This window comes from Cydia splendana, chromosome 21 (assembly GCF_910591565.1).
Source record: "Cydia splendana chromosome 21, ilCydSple1.2, whole genome shotgun sequence".
Lineage (NCBI taxonomy): Eukaryota > Metazoa > Arthropoda > Insecta > Lepidoptera > Tortricidae > Cydia > Cydia splendana.
Genome location: NC_085980.1, coordinates 6,441,599 through 6,460,467, shown reverse-complemented (window position 1 = coordinate 6,460,467; position 18,869 = coordinate 6,441,599). Strand labels below are relative to the sequence as shown.

Genomic DNA, 18,869 nt, shown 5'->3' with positions numbered 1-18,869 from the left:
TTCAAAGTTTCTGAAGTGACTTCATTTTAATTTGTCTATTTGAAGAAATTAAACAATCATCGTTTAGATGTAAAGCCGTGGACCGTGGCTATTGGTTCGACAGCTTAGTTCTCTTAGGCGGCTTCACCTCTAATTCAATTCGCGATTTTTCGAAACAGAATCAGTAACTCCACTCTAACTAAACTACCGAAAAATCTTTTCATAAATTCTTTATTTATTTACATAACTTGAAGGGGCGCTTCATCTCCACTAAACAAACCGATGTTTCACCTATTGAACAATCATGGGTAACTATGCGGATTGCCATACTAATTTAATATATTACTAGTTGGTCCTTTTAGACATTCTGTGAAAGCACCTCCTACAAATACCGTCTGTTTCCGATAGTTATATTACCAGTAAGAGTTCATTTCCTTTGAAATTGAACTATGTAACGTTTATGGTCAACGTTTTATGATGTATGATTGTTATACCAACGGCAGGTTGACAACCCGCTGCTTAGATAAACTTCCGAAGTGGAGCTTGTTACTTGAATTTTGAACCTAATTTCACAAGTTTCTACCTGACTGATGTGAATAGAGCACTAATTACATTATAAATGCCTTTGTCAGTTCGGTCTATTGGACGGAATGCGATGGAAGGTACTTGCTGTTTTCTACGTGTTACTCTTAGTTCAGTGGTCTCTGTTTCACAGCTACATAGTGGACGATTTAAAGTAAGTAAAAGATTTATCTTTGTAGCAGGCCGCAATTTTCTTTTTTTAGCTAATGGTCAATATTTAGCGAGTATACAGGAGATGCTTCAGTATTCCCAAAGACACTATCAACCTGACTAGTCATTCATCATTCAAAAGAGGGATTTAGTGCGATGATTTTTCACTAATATATATGAGTATCATAAACTCTATTCTTTTCAGGTTTAGAGCCGCAATAAAGAGATATCTCTTGTTAGCCTATGACAGACCCGTAAATGAATTGGCATTATACTTGTATTGGTATTCCTATTCAGAAGAGAGAGTTTTAGTTTTCTTTCCTTCTTTAAGGCTAACGTCAATTTTCTTGCCTCCCCCTTTCTCTTTTTGGTATAGGATCTAGTTGGGCAAAGTATAACACAAGGTTTTTCACTTTGTACTTTTCCCTTTTCACAGTTTCTTAACTGCTATTTTTCATGCCGGTTAGTCATACAGTTTAGGATCCTCAGAATGTATATTTTTGATTTGTTTGGTATCTCACGGCAATTGTTTGTTATCGACCCAGACCAACATTTGTACACGACCAAGACGGAAACCTTCCTTTTTCCTTGCAGGTTGAGACAATTACTGTAACTGCATTTCGTTATCAATTTCGCGCCAAACCCGCTAATAGAAGTTCTGCTGCTCGTCGTTCTAAAAGGTGACACACCATTTGGTCGGCTACAATAATGATGACGCCACTAACTAAGTCGTGCATTGGTTCACGACCATGCAGATCTTAAATGCGAGGCCCACCGTGCAGACATCGAACGATAAAGCGACCAATAAGACGTCCGCTACCGTATTAATGGTAGACCATGAGACAACGGTTTTTGTTTAACAAGACAACGTCATTTCAATGTCATTTCATAGGACGATGCGATATCGTCTCATAGGACGACGCATTAATGTCTCACGATACGACAAAATGTAGTCTTATGGAACAATGCAATGTAGTCCTATGGGACGCAATATCCTCTCACGGGACGATACCACAGGATGGCGCTATGTCTTCTCACATGATGACGTAACTCATCGCGATGCCTGTCGTATCACAGGATGACGCCTTATAGTTTTACAGGACGACGCCTGATGTCCGACAGGACGATGTCATGTCATCGCACGGGACTACGCTATGTCGTCTCACGCAACGACGCTTGTCGTCCAACGGGACGACGCCGTGTGCCATTTATACCCGTAGGTATTCTATTTATGGTGATGGCTATAAGAGCTCACTTAGTCTCATCGCTGGGCCACGGGCACTGAGCGGAATGTCACAAGGTTTTTTAACGAGACGATGCTCGTCGTCTTACAAGACGCTGCCATGTCGTCAGTCAGGGCAATACCATGTCGTCTGTCAGGACGATACCACAGGACGACGCCATGTCGTGTCACGGGACGACGCCTTGTCGTCTCACGGGACGACGCCTCGTCGTCTCACGGGTCGACGCCATGTCGTCTCATGGGACGACGCCATGTCATTTCACGGGACGACGCTTGTCGTCTCACGGGACGACGCCATGTCGTCTCACGCGACGACGCCATGCCGTCTCACGGGACGACGCCATGTCGTCTCACGGGACGACGCCATGTCGTCTCACGGGACGACGCCATGTCGTCTCACGGGACGACGCCATGTCGTCTCACGGGACGACGCTTGTTGTCCCACAGGACGAGGCCATGAGGCGTAAGTACCCGTGTACTTTTTGTGACGGTGCCTGTAGGAAGGTCACTGCGTCTCGTCGCTGGGCCATGGGCACCGAGCGGAATGTCACGAAGTCGGAGGTTTTCAAAATATTTTTACGATTTAAATTTCTTGATCTTTTTAAACTTGCTTTGTAAACGTGTTGCTCGGCTGAGTTACAAAAGCGTACTGAAGAGAAAGCAGCCGCGTGCTGGCAACCGGGCGACATTAGTACTTGGGTAGCGCGATAGATGGCGCTACTAGTTGATGAATTCGCTTCATTAGGGCTGAGTTACAAGGGTGTTATCTCATAATGTGGTTCAAGCGAAGGCATGGACACCTAAATATACACGGTAGCAAACAAATATCTGCATTCCCGTTGCCAGGCAGGTTTTGCGATTATACTGAGCAACTTTTACTACGGGACCAACCTCACAATCGCGAAAAAAATAATTACCCTCCCATAGAAAATGGCCCAGCCAAAATGTATGAAACAGCCAAATTTTTTTTTCGCGATTTCGGGTTGGTCCCACAGTAAAAGTTGCTCCGTATAATCCCAAAACCTCCCTGCCAACGGTAGTCACGATTTGCTGAATAAATGTTGAAGTTGAAGTTGCGTTTTATTGCATATTGCATAAGACCAATTCACGTGCATATATCGCATTACACGGATGCGGTCTGCGGTCACAGGAAATCTTCATTAGTCTTCAACAAGCCACTGTAGTTTAAAAATATATATCTTCACTTCTAAGATACACCTAGATCTAGATGTATTTCAAATAGTCGTTAACTTAGACATGGTAAAATAAAGTCAAACTTCAAGTGTAAGATTTCACTTTTGAAACCTACTCGGTAATGAATAATGCTATTTTTTCTCAAATACTAAAGATACAATTATATTGTCCAAATATACCATTTACAACAATATTGGTACAAAATCAGTACCAATATTGTTCTAAGTAAATGGACTTTGGGTAGTGAATTGCTCAATCGAACTGTCATTTTAGTATCAAGAACATAAAAACAGAGTTTAAATACAAAAGTGTGCCGTTTGCAGAATCGAAAGTTTCCTGAAGCGCACATTATTTATGTAAGACCCGTCCCGTACCTCTGAGTTTGACAGCTAAAGCAAAGAATCATTCATAAAGTATATTTAAACTTGAACTTGGGTATATCACAAGGGTACGTACATATATTCTATTCTATACATATTGCTCTTGATATTAAATGGGGTAGGTCGGTCGCAGTATTTACAGATGTCGCCAGCCTAGATTTTTTTAGTTTTAATTTTCTGCCTTGTAAGCCAAAACACATAGACCAAACTATAGAGAGGTAAAGTCTATGGTGGCGCCATTTATGCAAACCTTTGACAGTTGCCAACCTCATTGATATAATACCTGGTATCCATGCCGATGAAGACACTGGCTTTGAGTCCCATGTCCGCGTTCACCTGCTTGATCACCTCCGCCGTCGTTGCTTCCAAGTCATTGTCACTGAAAAATAATAAAGTAAGTATATTAAAAAAATTGAAATAATATTAAAGTCCACTTGCACCATTCACTAACCCGAGGTTAACCGGATAAACCTGGAGTTACCATGGTTACCAGTACAATTTGACACTGGATTAACCTTTTAACCGCTTAACCTTCCGTACTTTTTAGTATTTGTTGTTATAGTGGCAACGGAAATACATCATCTGTGAAAACTATCACGGTTCTTGAGATACAACCTGGTGACAGACGGACGGACAGACGGACAGCGGAGTCTTAGTAATAGGGTCCCGTTTTTACCCTTTGGGAACGGAACCCTAAAAAAAATCTAACTCACCTAACATTGGCGAGCCTGGTGGCGATCTCCTCCCAGCTTTGTTCCAGCATTTCACCCTCAGGGTCGATGAGTTTGACTCCATTGTCCGGCTCCAGGTTGTGAGAGGCTGTGATCATCATGCCTATTGTGCGACCTGGAATTACAAGAACCGAAGCTAGAGCTCAAAGATTCATTCATTGTATACAAGTAGTATGTGATGTATGTATAGTCGCTATCATACGATATATCGGAGCGGCGAAGGTGCTCACAAATATCTGAACACGCACTATAACGCCTTGACAATAGGGAATATTACGCAAAACTCTGCGTAGGGGGCGCCACTACCACTATCCATCACAATCTGGGAGTCTACCGCGAAACAAGAAAACCGAAATTTCGTTATCTAACCTCTCTATCATTCTTGCATATGGGAGCGATAAAGAGGCAGATAAATAAATTTCGATTTTCGCGTTTCCCGGTAGGCCCTTGTTAACAAACTGCCTTGATCTTGATGCATCAATGTCATATTTTATTGCCCGTGAAAACTTGTCAAAAAACAGTTTAAAGCACAGTATGTATAAGTTCCTCTATGGTTTACTAGCTAGCTTAGTGCTGCACTCTGGCGGCAGTACATTGCAGTAATACCCCCTATAGAGGCGTGTTCAGATATTTGTGAGCACCTTGGCCGCTCCGATATATCTGATGGCGGCTGTACGACGTGTACGTTATAATTGTAATTACAGAGGGCCTACCGCGAACCACGTTCGACGTGTTGCCTCCCTGTCACACTTACGTACGAATTTACAAGTGCGACAGAGAGGCAACACGTCGAACGTGGTTCGCGGTAGGCCCTCAGTACGGACTATATTATGCTTATGAGAGACACATCGCTTGCGTGATGTGTGTGTGTTGCTCGTGCACACACACACGCGCGCGTGCAAGTCTACGCACACACAGCCGGTGTGCTCTCACGATTTTTCTTACAATCAATGAATATTTACTAGCGTGAACATACTCGACTAATGGCATATCTATCTTAGTGTGTGTGGCGTTTTCGACGGTCGTAAACAGTGTAAACACGTCACTTTTGTTCGATCATCTGCCAGAAACGTGATTCACTCGGTTTTCGAGTTTTAAACATGTATTTTAGAAAAGATAAGATGGATTTAACACTCGCAATCACTTTCTATGAGATTTGGCTTAAAGAACCGGCATCCAGGGCATAAAATTCCTTTATAAAAAAACAAAAAAAAATTACACAATTCTAGGGATTGACAGGTCAAGCTATGTTGACGCCATCTGCTAAATACTTCGACCGGCCAACCCCATTGTAGAACCATGACCATGTTTAAGAGTACGAGTATAACCGTGTTTAAGAGTAGCATAGCAGATTTATTCAATAAATATAAGTAATCTTCAAAACTGGGCAGGGCACATCTGCCGAATGCACCCAGAACGCTGGGCCAAAGTATCCACGGACTGGATCCCACAGGATGGATCTCGGGGCAGAGGAAGACCCAAACGGAGATGGCGGGACAACCTCGATACATTCTGTGTGGAGTGGCGGGAGTGTGCATTAGACAGAGACAAGTGGCGGGACTGGCGGGAAAGAGGGGAGGCCTTTGCCCAGCAGTGGAACACACTAATAGGCTAAAGAAAAAATAAATAAATAGATAAGTAATCTTACCATTTTTGACCCTTGACCGGATAACCGCGAGCAAACCCATGCGGTACACCACATGCTCTAGCAGACTGGCTCTGTAAGTAAGAAAAATACGCTTATTAAGAGGGGGCGTAAAGGGTTTGGGTGATAGACAGGAAGATACGGCGTGCAGCGTGAAACTTGCGACGGAAGATTTGGCGGTCGCGCGGGTTTTAATGATTCACCTCAATAACTTGTCAAATCCCTCGGTTATATCCTCTAGCCGCCCAGACGTCAAAACTTGCCAAGAAAAATCCAATTTTGTTTTGTCAAAACAAAGGTTCAAATTAGAATGGCACAGGAGACCTTTTTTAGGTCTCCGGGCGGCTAGAGGATATCACTGGCTTGTACCTACTCATGTCGATTATACTGCCCTCCTAAGCCCAATAGCGGTATCTCAAAAACAATTTTTATTTGAGATACCGCTTAGGCCCACTTGCACCACCCTACTAACCCGGGGTTAAGCGGTTAAGCCATTAACCCAGTGTCAAATAGTATTGGTACCCATGGTAACTCCAGGTTTATCCGGTTAACCTCGAGTTAGTGGAATGGTGCAAGTGGGCCTTAGCAGGGCAGTATACACCACCCACACCAATAGGTACTGTATTTAAAATAAATTATTTTACACCATGCATGAAATAAAGCACCACATAATTATTTGAAAAACACAGATAAGAGTTATTTTTAAACACAAGTTCTATTTAATAAATCGGATAGAAATATAAAAACCGGGCAAGTGCGAGTCGGACTCGCGCACGAAGGGTTCCGTACCATAATGAAAAAAAAAAAACAAAAAAAAAGCAAAAAAAAAAACGGTCACCCATCCAAATACTGACCACTCCCGACGTTGCTTAACTTTGGTCAAAAATCACGTTTGTTGTATGGGAGCCCCATTTAAATCTTTATTTTATTCTGTTTTTAGTATTTGTTGTTATAGCGGCAACAGAAATACATCATCTGTGAAAATTTCAACTGTCTAGCTATCACGGTTCGTGAGATACAGCCTGGTGACAGACGGACGGACGGACGGACGGACGGACGGACGGACGGACGGACGGACGGACGGACAGCGAAGTCTTAGTAATAGGGTCCCGTTTTTACCCTTTGGGTACGGAACCCTTATTGGGTATTAACCCAGTGTCAATTGTACTGGTAACCATGGTAACTCCAGGTTTATCCGGTTAACCTCGGGTTAGTGGAATGATGCAAGTGGGCCTTAGCAGGGCAGTATACACCACACCAATTACTCATTCATCCATTTATAATGTAGGTACAGTCGAGTTCGCAAATATTTTTACCCCAACCAACGACGTTCGTCTTCCTCACGTTATCCCGGCATACTCGTATTGCCACGGCTCATGAGGCTCATGGGGAGCCTGGGGCCCGCTTGACAACTAATCCCAAGAATTGACATAGGCAGTAGTTTTTACGAAAGCGACTGCCATCTGACCTTTCAACCCAGAGGAGAAACTAGGCATTTATTAGGATTAGTCCGGTTTCCTCACGATGTTTTCCTTCACCGAAAAGCGACTGGTAAATATCAAATGATATTTCGTACGTAAGTTCCGAAAAACTCATTGGTACGAGCCGGGGTTTGAACCCGCGGCCTCCGGATTGAAAGTCGCATGCTCTTACCGCTAGGCCACCAGCGCAATCAACGACGTTCTAAAACTAAAAATATTTTTCAATGCGTCTAAGACACTGAGAGTAAGGTCAGGTAAATATATTTCTGGAACGTTAGCTTGTATCCGACTGTATTGGAGCTAAATGATCGGTTATTTAAAAAACCGGCCAAGTGCGAGTCGGTCTCGCGCACGAAGAGTTCCGTACCATAACGCAAAAAAGGCAAAAAAAGCACGTTTGAAGTACGGGAGCCCCACTTGTTACAGCGGCAACAAAAATACATCATCTGTGAAAATTTCAACTGTAGTATCACGGTTCATAAGTTACAGCCTGGTGACAGACATACGGACGGACGGACGGACAGACAGACAGACGGACAGGGGAGTCTTAGTAATAGGGTCCCGTTTTTACCATTTAGGTACGGAACCCTAAAAAAGAGTCCCATCCCATCCCTATTTAATCTACTTACATTAAACATTAAAAGTATAGTACTCAAAATTGTATAATGTTAATAAGTATGCCAGATAACCAGCGCTGTGTAAATAAACAGTTAATTTACTAATGTTATCAACACAATATAATATACAATATAGTAGATAAGCTGATTAGTAAGTAGACTATTTTCAACGTACTGCACTGACTGACTATTTACATAGAATAAATAATAGTACTACCCGTACAGAAAGGACACTTCCTACAAAACCGAAGTTTGACAGCGATTCAGGGACGAATCACTATCCCATGGCACTATCCCTTTCGGCTATTTAGGGTTGTCAAAATTCAAGTCATTATCTTATCTGTGGTCGTGCCCGCAAAGGGACATCAAGTTGTGTCAACCTCAACCCTAATAATTGCTCGGAGCAACGCTGAGCCGTACGGAGCCGAGTCTGCCCGAAGTCAGGAGTGTCTCTCCACTGCTATTTATACAATAAAGTAAATTAACAGTTTGTAGACGCCGTGATGTCTGTGAAATGAATTTCCGGCGACGTAGTTTGTTCAACGTTCATGAGTCATGACCGGTAGTCAAAGGGTTAACAATCGGGAACAGGAAACATGTACGAGTAACAGGGAAGATCGAATAACCACAGCTTGCCTAATGGTACAGTTGATGTCAAAGATATGGTAACACTTTTGCACCTTACTCTTTTGTAATATGGCAAAAATGCATACTCGTATTAGAAGCACTTTTGTCCCGTTAGTATGTATAATCTTGGAAGCTAAATTTTACCCACTTGCCGATTGAGCTGAAATTTTGCATAGTTGTAAATCGGATGACAATGCAATATTATGAATGGCATGGAGCTGATCTGATGATGGAGACAGGAGGTGGCCATGGGAACTCTGTGATAAAACAACGCAAACTAATTGTGTTTGGGGTTGTTAAGAATTGTCTCCATGAGTATTAGTTGCCTATGAAAAGAAAAGTACAGTCAGTGATGAAAGCTCGAACCAAAAATGAAATTTTTGCCAAAAACTAACCCAACCGATGGTATCCAAAATTTACATTGCGGTCAAAGGTGAATAATCGGGAACAGGAAATTAAATCCACACAAACCCAAATCTCCGTGAATGCGTCAATATTTCCGCAGTTTTAATGCGGTTCTATGAACTGTTGTTTTGTTTATAGGCCGCCCTATATTCCATATCGTAAAATATAGATAGCCGTTTTACTGTCCCGGCATTCTTGGCAAGCCGCTGACTCGATCTTTACCGGGTTGCCGATTTTATTTCGTACGTTTGCATTTGACCTTTTGTTACTGACTTTCGCGATCTTGACATTTCTTTGAGGAGGATGTAAATGTCAAAACATTGCATGTTATTTTTTGCTATCTCTTTGTTGTACAGAATTAGTATGTACCTACTATAAGTCTGTATCTTCAGGTATTTAAATAAAAGCAAATTAAATCTACCCTCAAATGGCTCCTTATGCCAGTTGAGGGTAGATGAAAACATTACACGATCAAATAATGTAGGTTAAAGTCAGGCCGTTCAGTGACAGATCCAGGCGGTTTTGTATTTGGTTGGTTAACCAATAATTGTTATAACTACTCGAAAATGTACAAATTATTTGTTTACTTTTATTTAAATACCTAAAGATACAGAGTATAGGACGCAGCCGCAAGAGTGCATGGCCACAATGAATGAGTTTATTCATTGACCGAGCGTTAGTGAAGGTTTACGTTTCAGATTGGGCTTTCGTATGTCCGGATGTTCTCATCTACAGATTCTCAACCGATTAACGTGAAATTTTGTAAGCAAGTTCGATGATTAAATATGATTTTTTGTCGATTCAGATGTTGGATTTTTTTAAAATGGCGTAGCCTTACATTTATTCAGTTTTTAGAGGTCTACAGCTCACAGAGCCACCAGTTTATAAAGTGACTGAACTTTAGTCGAAAATAGTTAATAGTTGTCGTACCTCCAATAGTTAATAGTTTCCATACCTTTACCTACAGATGCAGTGCATAATTGTTTTTCATCGTATTTTCTCGGAAACGTTCGTATTTGTCACGGTAACTCATGCTCTATGCTACTTCAGTCAACGGGTCAACGTCAGTTCTTTTTGTACCGAGACTGACTGAAATAGCAAGACACGTTCGGACGATTCCGTGAAAATACGATGGAAAATAATTATACCTCTTTCTCTATAAGGTGTCTGCCGTGTCTGCCAATGTCAAGGGCACCTTTACATCAGTATACAGTAAACAATTTACTAGACATAAAATCCTACGACAATCAAGATTCACATCACACTTAAATTATCATTGCAATTCAAATAAACTCGTTTATAACATTCTTGTTTAGCTAATGGCCTCACGAATGCTAATAGTCCTGACTAATGCATATCACAGCAGTGTTGGCCGAAAGTTAATCCAAATTGAAAATGCTGGCCATTAACCATTATAAATTGAACCGTAATCTGTAATCGTCCGTTACGGTTTAAGGTTCAATTTATAATGGTTAATGGCCAACATTTTCAATTCGCATTAACTTTCGGCCAACACTGTATCACAGAGCCTCTCCTTGTGCAAACATAAATATCTATACAATTTAAAACCTTACCTCTAACACATAGAGTACAAAATGTATTATTATACATGTATGTAAACAACGACACCCTAAATTAGTAATTAGTAGACCTTACTACGTTAAGGCAAACGAGTCACTCCGCATTTTAGGTTCATAAGCATCTATACAAGCCGGCGTTCCAAAAATATATTTATTATTATTTATACACCTCTAAGACAGTGACAATAAGGTCGTGTAGATATATTTTTGAAATGTTGGCTTGTAAACATGTTTGTTAACTGGACCGCACAGTCAGCAGAACTATTAGCTCACAACAAGAATGTTAACAGGTACAGTCAGCGGCATATAGAAGGTAAAATCCTGCAGGGGTGCGAAACTCCTCGCTTCGGGCAAACTCGGCTTCTTTCGGCTCAGCATTGCTCCGAGCAATTAGGGTTGCACAACTTGACGTCCCTTTGCATGCACGACCACAGATAAGATAATGACTTGAATTTTGACAACCCTATATAGCCGAAAGGGATAGTGCCATACATTAGAAAGGGACAGCATGATTCGACCCTGAACCGCTGTCAAACTTCGGTTTTGTAGGAAGTGTCCTTTCTGTACGGTAGTACTATTATTTATTCTGTGCTGTCGGTCACCTACCGGCGGTGTTTACAATACATTGGATGCGGATTCTGGTGTGCGAGCGGGACATCGCTATACGCGTGCGGAGCGCTGTCTTGCTCACACACCGCAGCGACGTGCGGGTCCACATCAGTGTTAACCACACACACACACACACAGCTTGGGTATGGAACGGGTTTAATATCCTAAATGTTATAAATTAGAGTAGGCAGATGTCACCGTAACCAAAGGGATAGGATGTGACCGAAATATATCGGCGTAATAAACATATTGAGGTCGCTTTTAGTTACACACTAGAAATATTTCATTCAGTAAGCATGAAATAAAACTATTGAAACGGATTATATCGCGTATATTGAATTCATACTACATCCCGACGTTTCGAACCCTTTACAGCGTTCGTGGACAACGGGTGACTGAGGAAAAACTACACTGTGCAAAAACTATTACCCACTTACAAAATAATGAACCATCAGAATCATAAATTTGTAAGTGGGTAGTTTTTGCACAGTGTAGTTTTTCCTCAGTCACCCACCACGCTGACCACGAACGCTGTAAAGGGTTCGAAACGTCGGGATGTAGTATGAATTCAATATATTACGCAATATAATCCGTTTCAATAGTTTTATTTCATGAGTAACTATCGCGGTAACCGAAGACAATATTCAGTAAGCATGTTCAAAAATAAATCAAGATTGCCATTCTTTCTTACATAATCATCTCGGGTACCGTTTAATATTTTCGGTTTAGAAATGAACGGTTGATTTGCGCACAATTGACATAATTCCACAAACAAATCGTTCCATTCTACCTGGAGCTCTAACCTGTGCCAAGAAAATGGAAGCTAAATTTATCATTCCATGGAATTCGGGAAATGGGGGCCTATTTCACACAGACTCGGATACGTGTCAGGCAGGATTTCACTAAATGGGGAACTTGCATAACTTTATGTAAATAAAATGCTTTTGATGTAGATTATATTTTTATCAAGTATATGATCAAACTGAAATAAATAATAATAATTTGGAAATCCACAATACGCAAAACTTGTCATATATCACGAATTTTAGAACAATTTTGGTTTTTATTTGAAATTCAGATAGGACTCCTTACTTTGACTCTCATTATTAATATACTTTATTTTTATCAATAACCTCTACTGATTTTTTTCTTAATATTAAATTATTTTTCTTATACTCTGTTGGTCGCAAATAAGCATATAGCCTGCTTGATGGTAACCGGTTACTATAGCCTAAGAGTGGTAACAACTCCAGGCATGTCACATACGCATTACCCTATAAGTTATGTACTTACCTTTATATTATATATCCTCGCAAAACAATTTTTTTTTTATAATATAAAAATATCGGGGAGACCGAGCTTTGCTCGGAAAACATAAAAACTCAAAAATGCGCGTTTTCCCAGAGATAAGACCTAGCTAGATCGATTTTTCGCCCCCGAAAACCCCCATGTAGCAAATTTCATCGAAATCGTTAGAGCCGTTTCCGAGATCCCCGAAATATATATATAACTAAATACAAGAATTGCTCGTTTAAAGGTATAAGATAAATACAAGTTCCCCATTTCCGGTAAATTAAAGATAGTATGTACTTGAAATTATCTTGATAAAATATAAAATATAGATCTAGATACATTAGAATGTGATTATCTGTGCTGATTATGACAGGAATATAAATTAGATTGTAATAACGTTGTGACACAGAGCATGTTTCATTATTAGTCAGATCTTGGTAGACTATTAACATGAAGCCTGTCAATTTTGTACCTTAAGGCATTGAATTAAGGATTAAAATTGCTTAACTCAACAATGTTGTGAGTGTGAGTCATAATAGTTTTTGCTCGACTATTAAGAACTGTTGTTTAAAAAACATGGTTCATTACACTGTCTTACTGAATTATGCAAAAAAGCTATAGAGTTAATGTAGTTTTTAAGAATAGTCACTTAGTCAGTACTGTCAGTAGCAGAAGTTTCTAAGCAGGCGAGGTATTCAAAATGAACTGAACATGATCATAGCATGACCATTGCAGATAACGTGCACATTTTTCCAGCTGACATTTTACATTGACAAATAATTATTTTGGATATACATTTTATACTCTAATTTTTTCCAGCCAAAATATGTATGACAGGTAGTTATACAGGGCTAATTTATTTTACCATATTATTTTACCAGCTTCGGCTTGTAACTTTATTTGAGTAGAAGATTTAAAAATTGATGACTCCTGACCAATGACCTTTTATTTATGTAGACGTGTGACGTTCATAGTTGACAAAACTAAAATTTGATCCAACGATTTTGACAACTTGACAGGTTGGCGTCACCCATACGACTAACTAAATATAGGTTCCGGAACCTATATTTAATGGCTCACGATCATGATCATGCGCCTGGTACCATATCTACCTCAATTTATTTACATCTATGCTCCTGACTGTGGGGTATTTTCCTCTTTTAAGAGGGATGAGTCCAGGAATTTAAAGGATACAATTTAATGATTTTACATTTAAAACATATTTTTTATACTCTCTCTACATTATAACTTACAGCAAGTAATAAATTGTAACATACCAGTGTCTAATGAATTTATCAAAACAATGCTTCATCAACTCACCAAGCATCAAATAGCTATCAAGGGATTCTATTGTCTATTATTACAGTTAATCTAACCATGACCGGCAAACAAAATTAAACCCAAACTACTTCACTTAAGATACAGTTTAGCTTGGTCAAACAATTGGCAAAACCAATGCCATTTCTTTACCATGTGTTCCCTGTTCTATTTTTAAAAACAGATGTCTTATTTTTCTTCAGAGTTGATTGAACTGGCCAGTTACTTGATGATAACAGTATGCTCATCAATAAAATATTGAAAGAGTGTTATATTAAAACAAATATGAAGTGCTTGGCTCTAAGCCAAAGATATTTAAAAATCATAAAGATGAAAGAGTATCTTTTAGTTGTTTAGGTGAATAAATATGTAGGTGTATATTATCATATTGACCTTTTCATGCAAAATGTCAATACCCTGGCTTGGTAACAAAGAATAACAGAAAACTGGAAAGTCTTATTATTTTTTGAAGCCAGTTCATGATTTTTTTCGATCAGTATTTTTTTTAACAATATATAATTAATTGGAGTCATTATTGATAGCATAACATAATGAAAATAAGAAGGGTAAAATAATTATTATAATTTTATTGCCATAACCCATATTTACCTATGGCCTAAACTCGCCTACACAGTTTTCTCAATGCTAAAGTTAATTGCAACGATATTTTAATTGCGCCAAGGTCGCATTCATTTACCTATTCACCTGGACTAAATCAATGATGGTACGATTACGACACATAGTAAAAATTCGTAGACCATGAATGAATGACTAATCCCCGGTTATCACTCTATCGCGGAGTCATTGACCATAATTACGCCGACTCCTTCCCGTTATTGGTACCCAAATACGATTTGAAATCATGAGTCACAGCCCAGCACCATTATAAAAGGAAATACGCGAATCGACACAGTCGACGTGACATTTTACGCGTTGTCTGAGAGAAAGGTGCGCTAAATACTTCGTTTATTACAATATTATGTTGTAATAACCGCTCCTACTTATTAGAATGGAAAAACCTTGCATGAATAATGTAATAAGACTCACTTTGTGCGGAATCCGGCCGTGCCATACTCGATAAAGACGTCGGTAGTTTTCGGATGCATTTCCCTTGCGAACGCGTAGACCACTCGTAAGCTACTCGGCGGCATCGTGATAGCAGATTTTTATTTATAAGGCCGCGTATCGCACACTTACAATCACTTTTAATCAACAAACTAGATTTCTTTCTACATTCCCGCTACAAAACGTCAAGCAAAAGCAAGCAAGTAGTCGTCATTGACATACCATTTTCAACGTCAAAACACTCCCTGATAACCCTGTCGAATTAAAACGTCCACTAGTACTCCAATAATGGCGCTAGTAGTTTATGACTTCTTCTGTTATTAGTTCATTTATCGATTGTACACCTATATTTAGCAGTATTTACCCAACTGTCAAATCACATATTGCTACAGTCATCAAGCGTACTACATAGTACCGCTACTCGTCCACAGATGTCGCTTTTATTCATATGTTCACAAAATGCTCCATAGATGTCATTTTAATCAAAGTTTTTTTTATTAGAGCCCATCAACGTGCACACTAGCGCCACTGCTATTGTGATTATTTAAATTTAACGACAGGTATTTAAAAAAACCGGGCAAGTGCGAGTCGGACTCGCGCACGAAGGGTTCCGTACCATAATGCAAAAAAAAACGGTCACCCATCCAAGTACTGACCACTCCCGACGTTGCTTAACTTTGGTCAAAAATCACGTTTGTTGTATGGGAGCCCCATTTAAATCTTTATTTTATTCTGTTTTTAGTATTTGTTGTTATAGCGGCAACAGAAATACATCATCTGTGAAAATTTCAACTGTCTAGCTATCACGGTTCGTGAGATACAGCCTGGTGACAGACGGACGGACGGACGGACGGACGGACGGACAGCGAAGTCTTAGTAATAGGGTCCCGTTTTACCCTTTGGGTACGGAACCCTAAAAAGGGGGCCGGTACGGACTGTATTGTGTATTTAAGTCACAGACAAAACTTAAGTACCTTTTGAATACATCAAACTAGTTTTTATGTTGCTGGCACATAACAGTCGACGTCAAAAATATCTGTACACTTTTGCACCCTTTTACTCCCTTGTTACGGCGAAAAATATAAACATATCTTTGACGTCGACTGGACCTAATGCTAAACTGCAAAAGATGCCAAATGCTGACGGACAAATCAAGGATTAAATAAATACGAACTACCAGAAGAAGAAGAGAAAGACTTACGATGATTATTATCCTTAAAGACGTATGTGACGTTCTCAATCGAAAAGTATCACATGGCTTGCTATAAGGACGCTGATAGATTATTTTTATATAGAAATTATTAAATTATCCTTTGATATTGTAAGTATTCAGGGAAGTGGCGGATTTGCACTCATTGCTGCCCTAGGCCCCAAGCCCTGTAGCCGACCCTTTCTCAGCACCCATCACATTGACTACATTTTAAGTTATTTCATGTTATCAAGTTATCATCAGTGAATTTTTGTAACAATTTGGCGCCCCTAATATCTTGCCGCCCCAGGCCCGGGCCTACTTGGCCTTGGGGCGTATTTACCCTAAGGCCATCCGGGCCATGGCCCGGGGCGCCAATCCGCCAGGGGCGGCATATAGGCCGTATGGCGCCCCTGGCGAATTGCATTTTGTTTTTCTTCCTTGACTTCTGGGGCGGCGAAACGTACTCGTAATGGCCCGGGGCGCGAAATTTCAAAATACGCCCCTGCCTTAGGGCAAATCCGCCACTGTCAGGGATGCCAAGCTTATTAGCTTGGCAGACTTTACATAGGTACCCGTACCTATAATCTAGCTACGCCTGCAATTACCGGACTAATACATGCACATGCAGTAGGTATTTCCGATCCGATTACAAATAATTAATTTGACAGTTCGGATCTAATTATAACAATAGATTAGATAGCAGTATTAGATGAGTCGAAACTGCACTAAAATAGGACATGTACTGTACTGGTAGCAGATAAATCTGCGCTACGCTTCGCCGCTCGTGACTGATGAACGGGCGGCGGTGTAGCGTTAGCAAAACAATCTTAATTATGTACTAAGGAGAGTCGGATGCTAATGAAATCACGTACCTATTGCAAACTATTTGATTTGCAGTGTTTGAATATTACTAAAAAGCATTTTTAATAGATAGTCGGACTTTATGAAAATTTAATTTGGGCTTGTAGGTATTACCAAGTATTACCTAATCCATTACTTTAGATTCTATGCCTAGTACATTTTAGATTCCTTCACTCACAATGTCCAGCATTCTCTCGGTGTACCTATACCTACCCATTACTACATTTCATTAAATTGTCGAAAGAGACTCGAGGTAGGACGTAGGACTATATATGTGATGGCTCCGGGACCGCGCATTCCCAAATATCCGGACACCATTGTTTCGTTTGAGCGCAGGCGTGGCTCACTCCGCGATTTCGTCGCGTCGCTACAAGTACATCGCGGCCCACACCAATTTTGGTGTCTAGCAGTAGTAGTTGCCGCGCACGGCTATGGAACGGACGCCTGCTCGCGCTTGTGCTTATATCTCGCGTAATAGACGCGTTTTGTTAGAGAGTGAACCTTCTGTACCTAGTAGGTACCTACTATTATTTATTCTGTGGGTCGGGAAAGATATATTCTCTGGAAGACAAGCCGACTGCTAACCATACATGTGCCGCCACAATACTTCATCGTTATCTCCATCGCTTCCAGTTAGAGCTAATACTGCCCCGCAATTACCGTTGACATTCCTGACAACCGCCATTTTACCACATTTAAATAGGTGGGCAGCCATTTCACCACATGCTAATACTAGCTTTGTAAGTTGTACATATATAGACCTCGCAAACCCCCATGGTTCCGCCATTTTGAATATCTCCAAAAACTGAGTCGAAATAAAATGGCTATAGTGTTAGACCAAGTCTGCAACGATTTTGATAGCACACGTGGGCTATCAAAATCGCTGCAGACTTTTCTTGGTCTAACTCTAGGTACTTAGTCCAATCAGTAGGTCCAAGGTGGATATTAATTTTTACCAAATGTTCAAATACCTGGGCCGTCCAGCTGGCAACAATTGGCGAGAGGTCGCACAGGTCCAAGAAAAGTGGCGCTGTCTTGTGTCGGAGGCCAAGTCTCATTTTGGGTCGGTGAGCCAACGGAGTAAGTAAGTTGTTCAAAAGGTATCATTTCCTTTCAACATTGCGTATATTTCACGAGAACCCTGAAACCATAAGCTAATCAAGCCACGATCTACCACCGTAACATGGTATTATATCCTACAAATTGATATTTCGAAACGACTACGCAGCTACTAGCCGAAATGGCTAAATAACTTAATGCAACGCACAAACCAAATCAACACGACCTACGATTTTGTATTAAAACACCTCTCTTTCAAATAATACAAAGGTATCGCACAAAAATATACCAAACACAATTTTATATAGTAAGCTATAGAGTTCAAGCGCTTGTAGTAAGTATGATTGTTATAGCATTTGAAAGAGGTGCGGAAGGTCTATTTGAGTTGGTTAGTTCCAAATCGGTCCCATTAAGGGGTCCTATTACAAGAATGACATTACAATATCGCACGGTATCGTAATAATAGGCGGTTAGATAAAATGAACTCTCCAATCAACAAAACAGCGTAAATGATTTTGGTTTTGTATGTATGTCAGCCATTTTGAATGCGTTTGGGTTTTATAGGCATTTCAGTTAGCGTGGATGGGCGAATTAGACTAATGCAGGGTTAGTTTTATCAATTATTTATTGAACAAATACGAACGTATGAGGTATAAGATATGGGGAGTCTAAGTGGTGGGTAAATGTATTACGTTTTATTCGTTTACGTTACAATATGGACGGAATTAAGGAAATACTATAAAAACGTTTTTATAAATAAACACACATTTAGCTACTAAATTAAATTAATTGGGTAGGTATTTATCTGCTTAAACTTTTTTTTACCTAAGAATCCTATTTAACATATTATCAATATTAT

General features: G+C 40.1%; 1 protein-coding gene and 1 long non-coding RNA gene across 4 annotated transcripts in view; both read right to left on the bottom strand.

The window, feature by feature from the left end:
• LOC134801118 (phosphoacetylglucosamine mutase) overlaps positions 1-15,134 on the bottom strand; it is a 46,431-nt gene extending 31,297 nt beyond the window's left edge. The window contains exons 1-4 of one of the 3 annotated variants that reach the window (XM_063773650.1): positions 14,881-15,134; positions 5,908-5,978; positions 4,242-4,374; positions 3,812-3,907 (exon numbers count right to left, since the gene is read on the bottom strand). In XM_063773650.1, coding sequence (XP_063629720.1) covers positions 3,812-3,907; positions 4,242-4,374; positions 5,908-5,978; positions 14,881-14,984 — 404 coding nt within the window. In that variant the 5' untranslated portion in view covers positions 14,985-15,134. The remainder of the gene's footprint in view (positions 1-3,811; positions 3,908-4,241; positions 4,375-5,907; positions 5,979-14,880) is intronic. The other 2 variants (XM_063773649.1, XM_063773651.1) reach the window with 2 other exon arrangements.
• The window catches only part of LOC134801198 (uncharacterized), a 396,731-nt gene that overhangs the window by 140,369 nt on the left and 237,493 nt on the right, over positions 1-18,869 (bottom strand). The gene's annotated exons all lie outside the window — the stretch shown is intronic.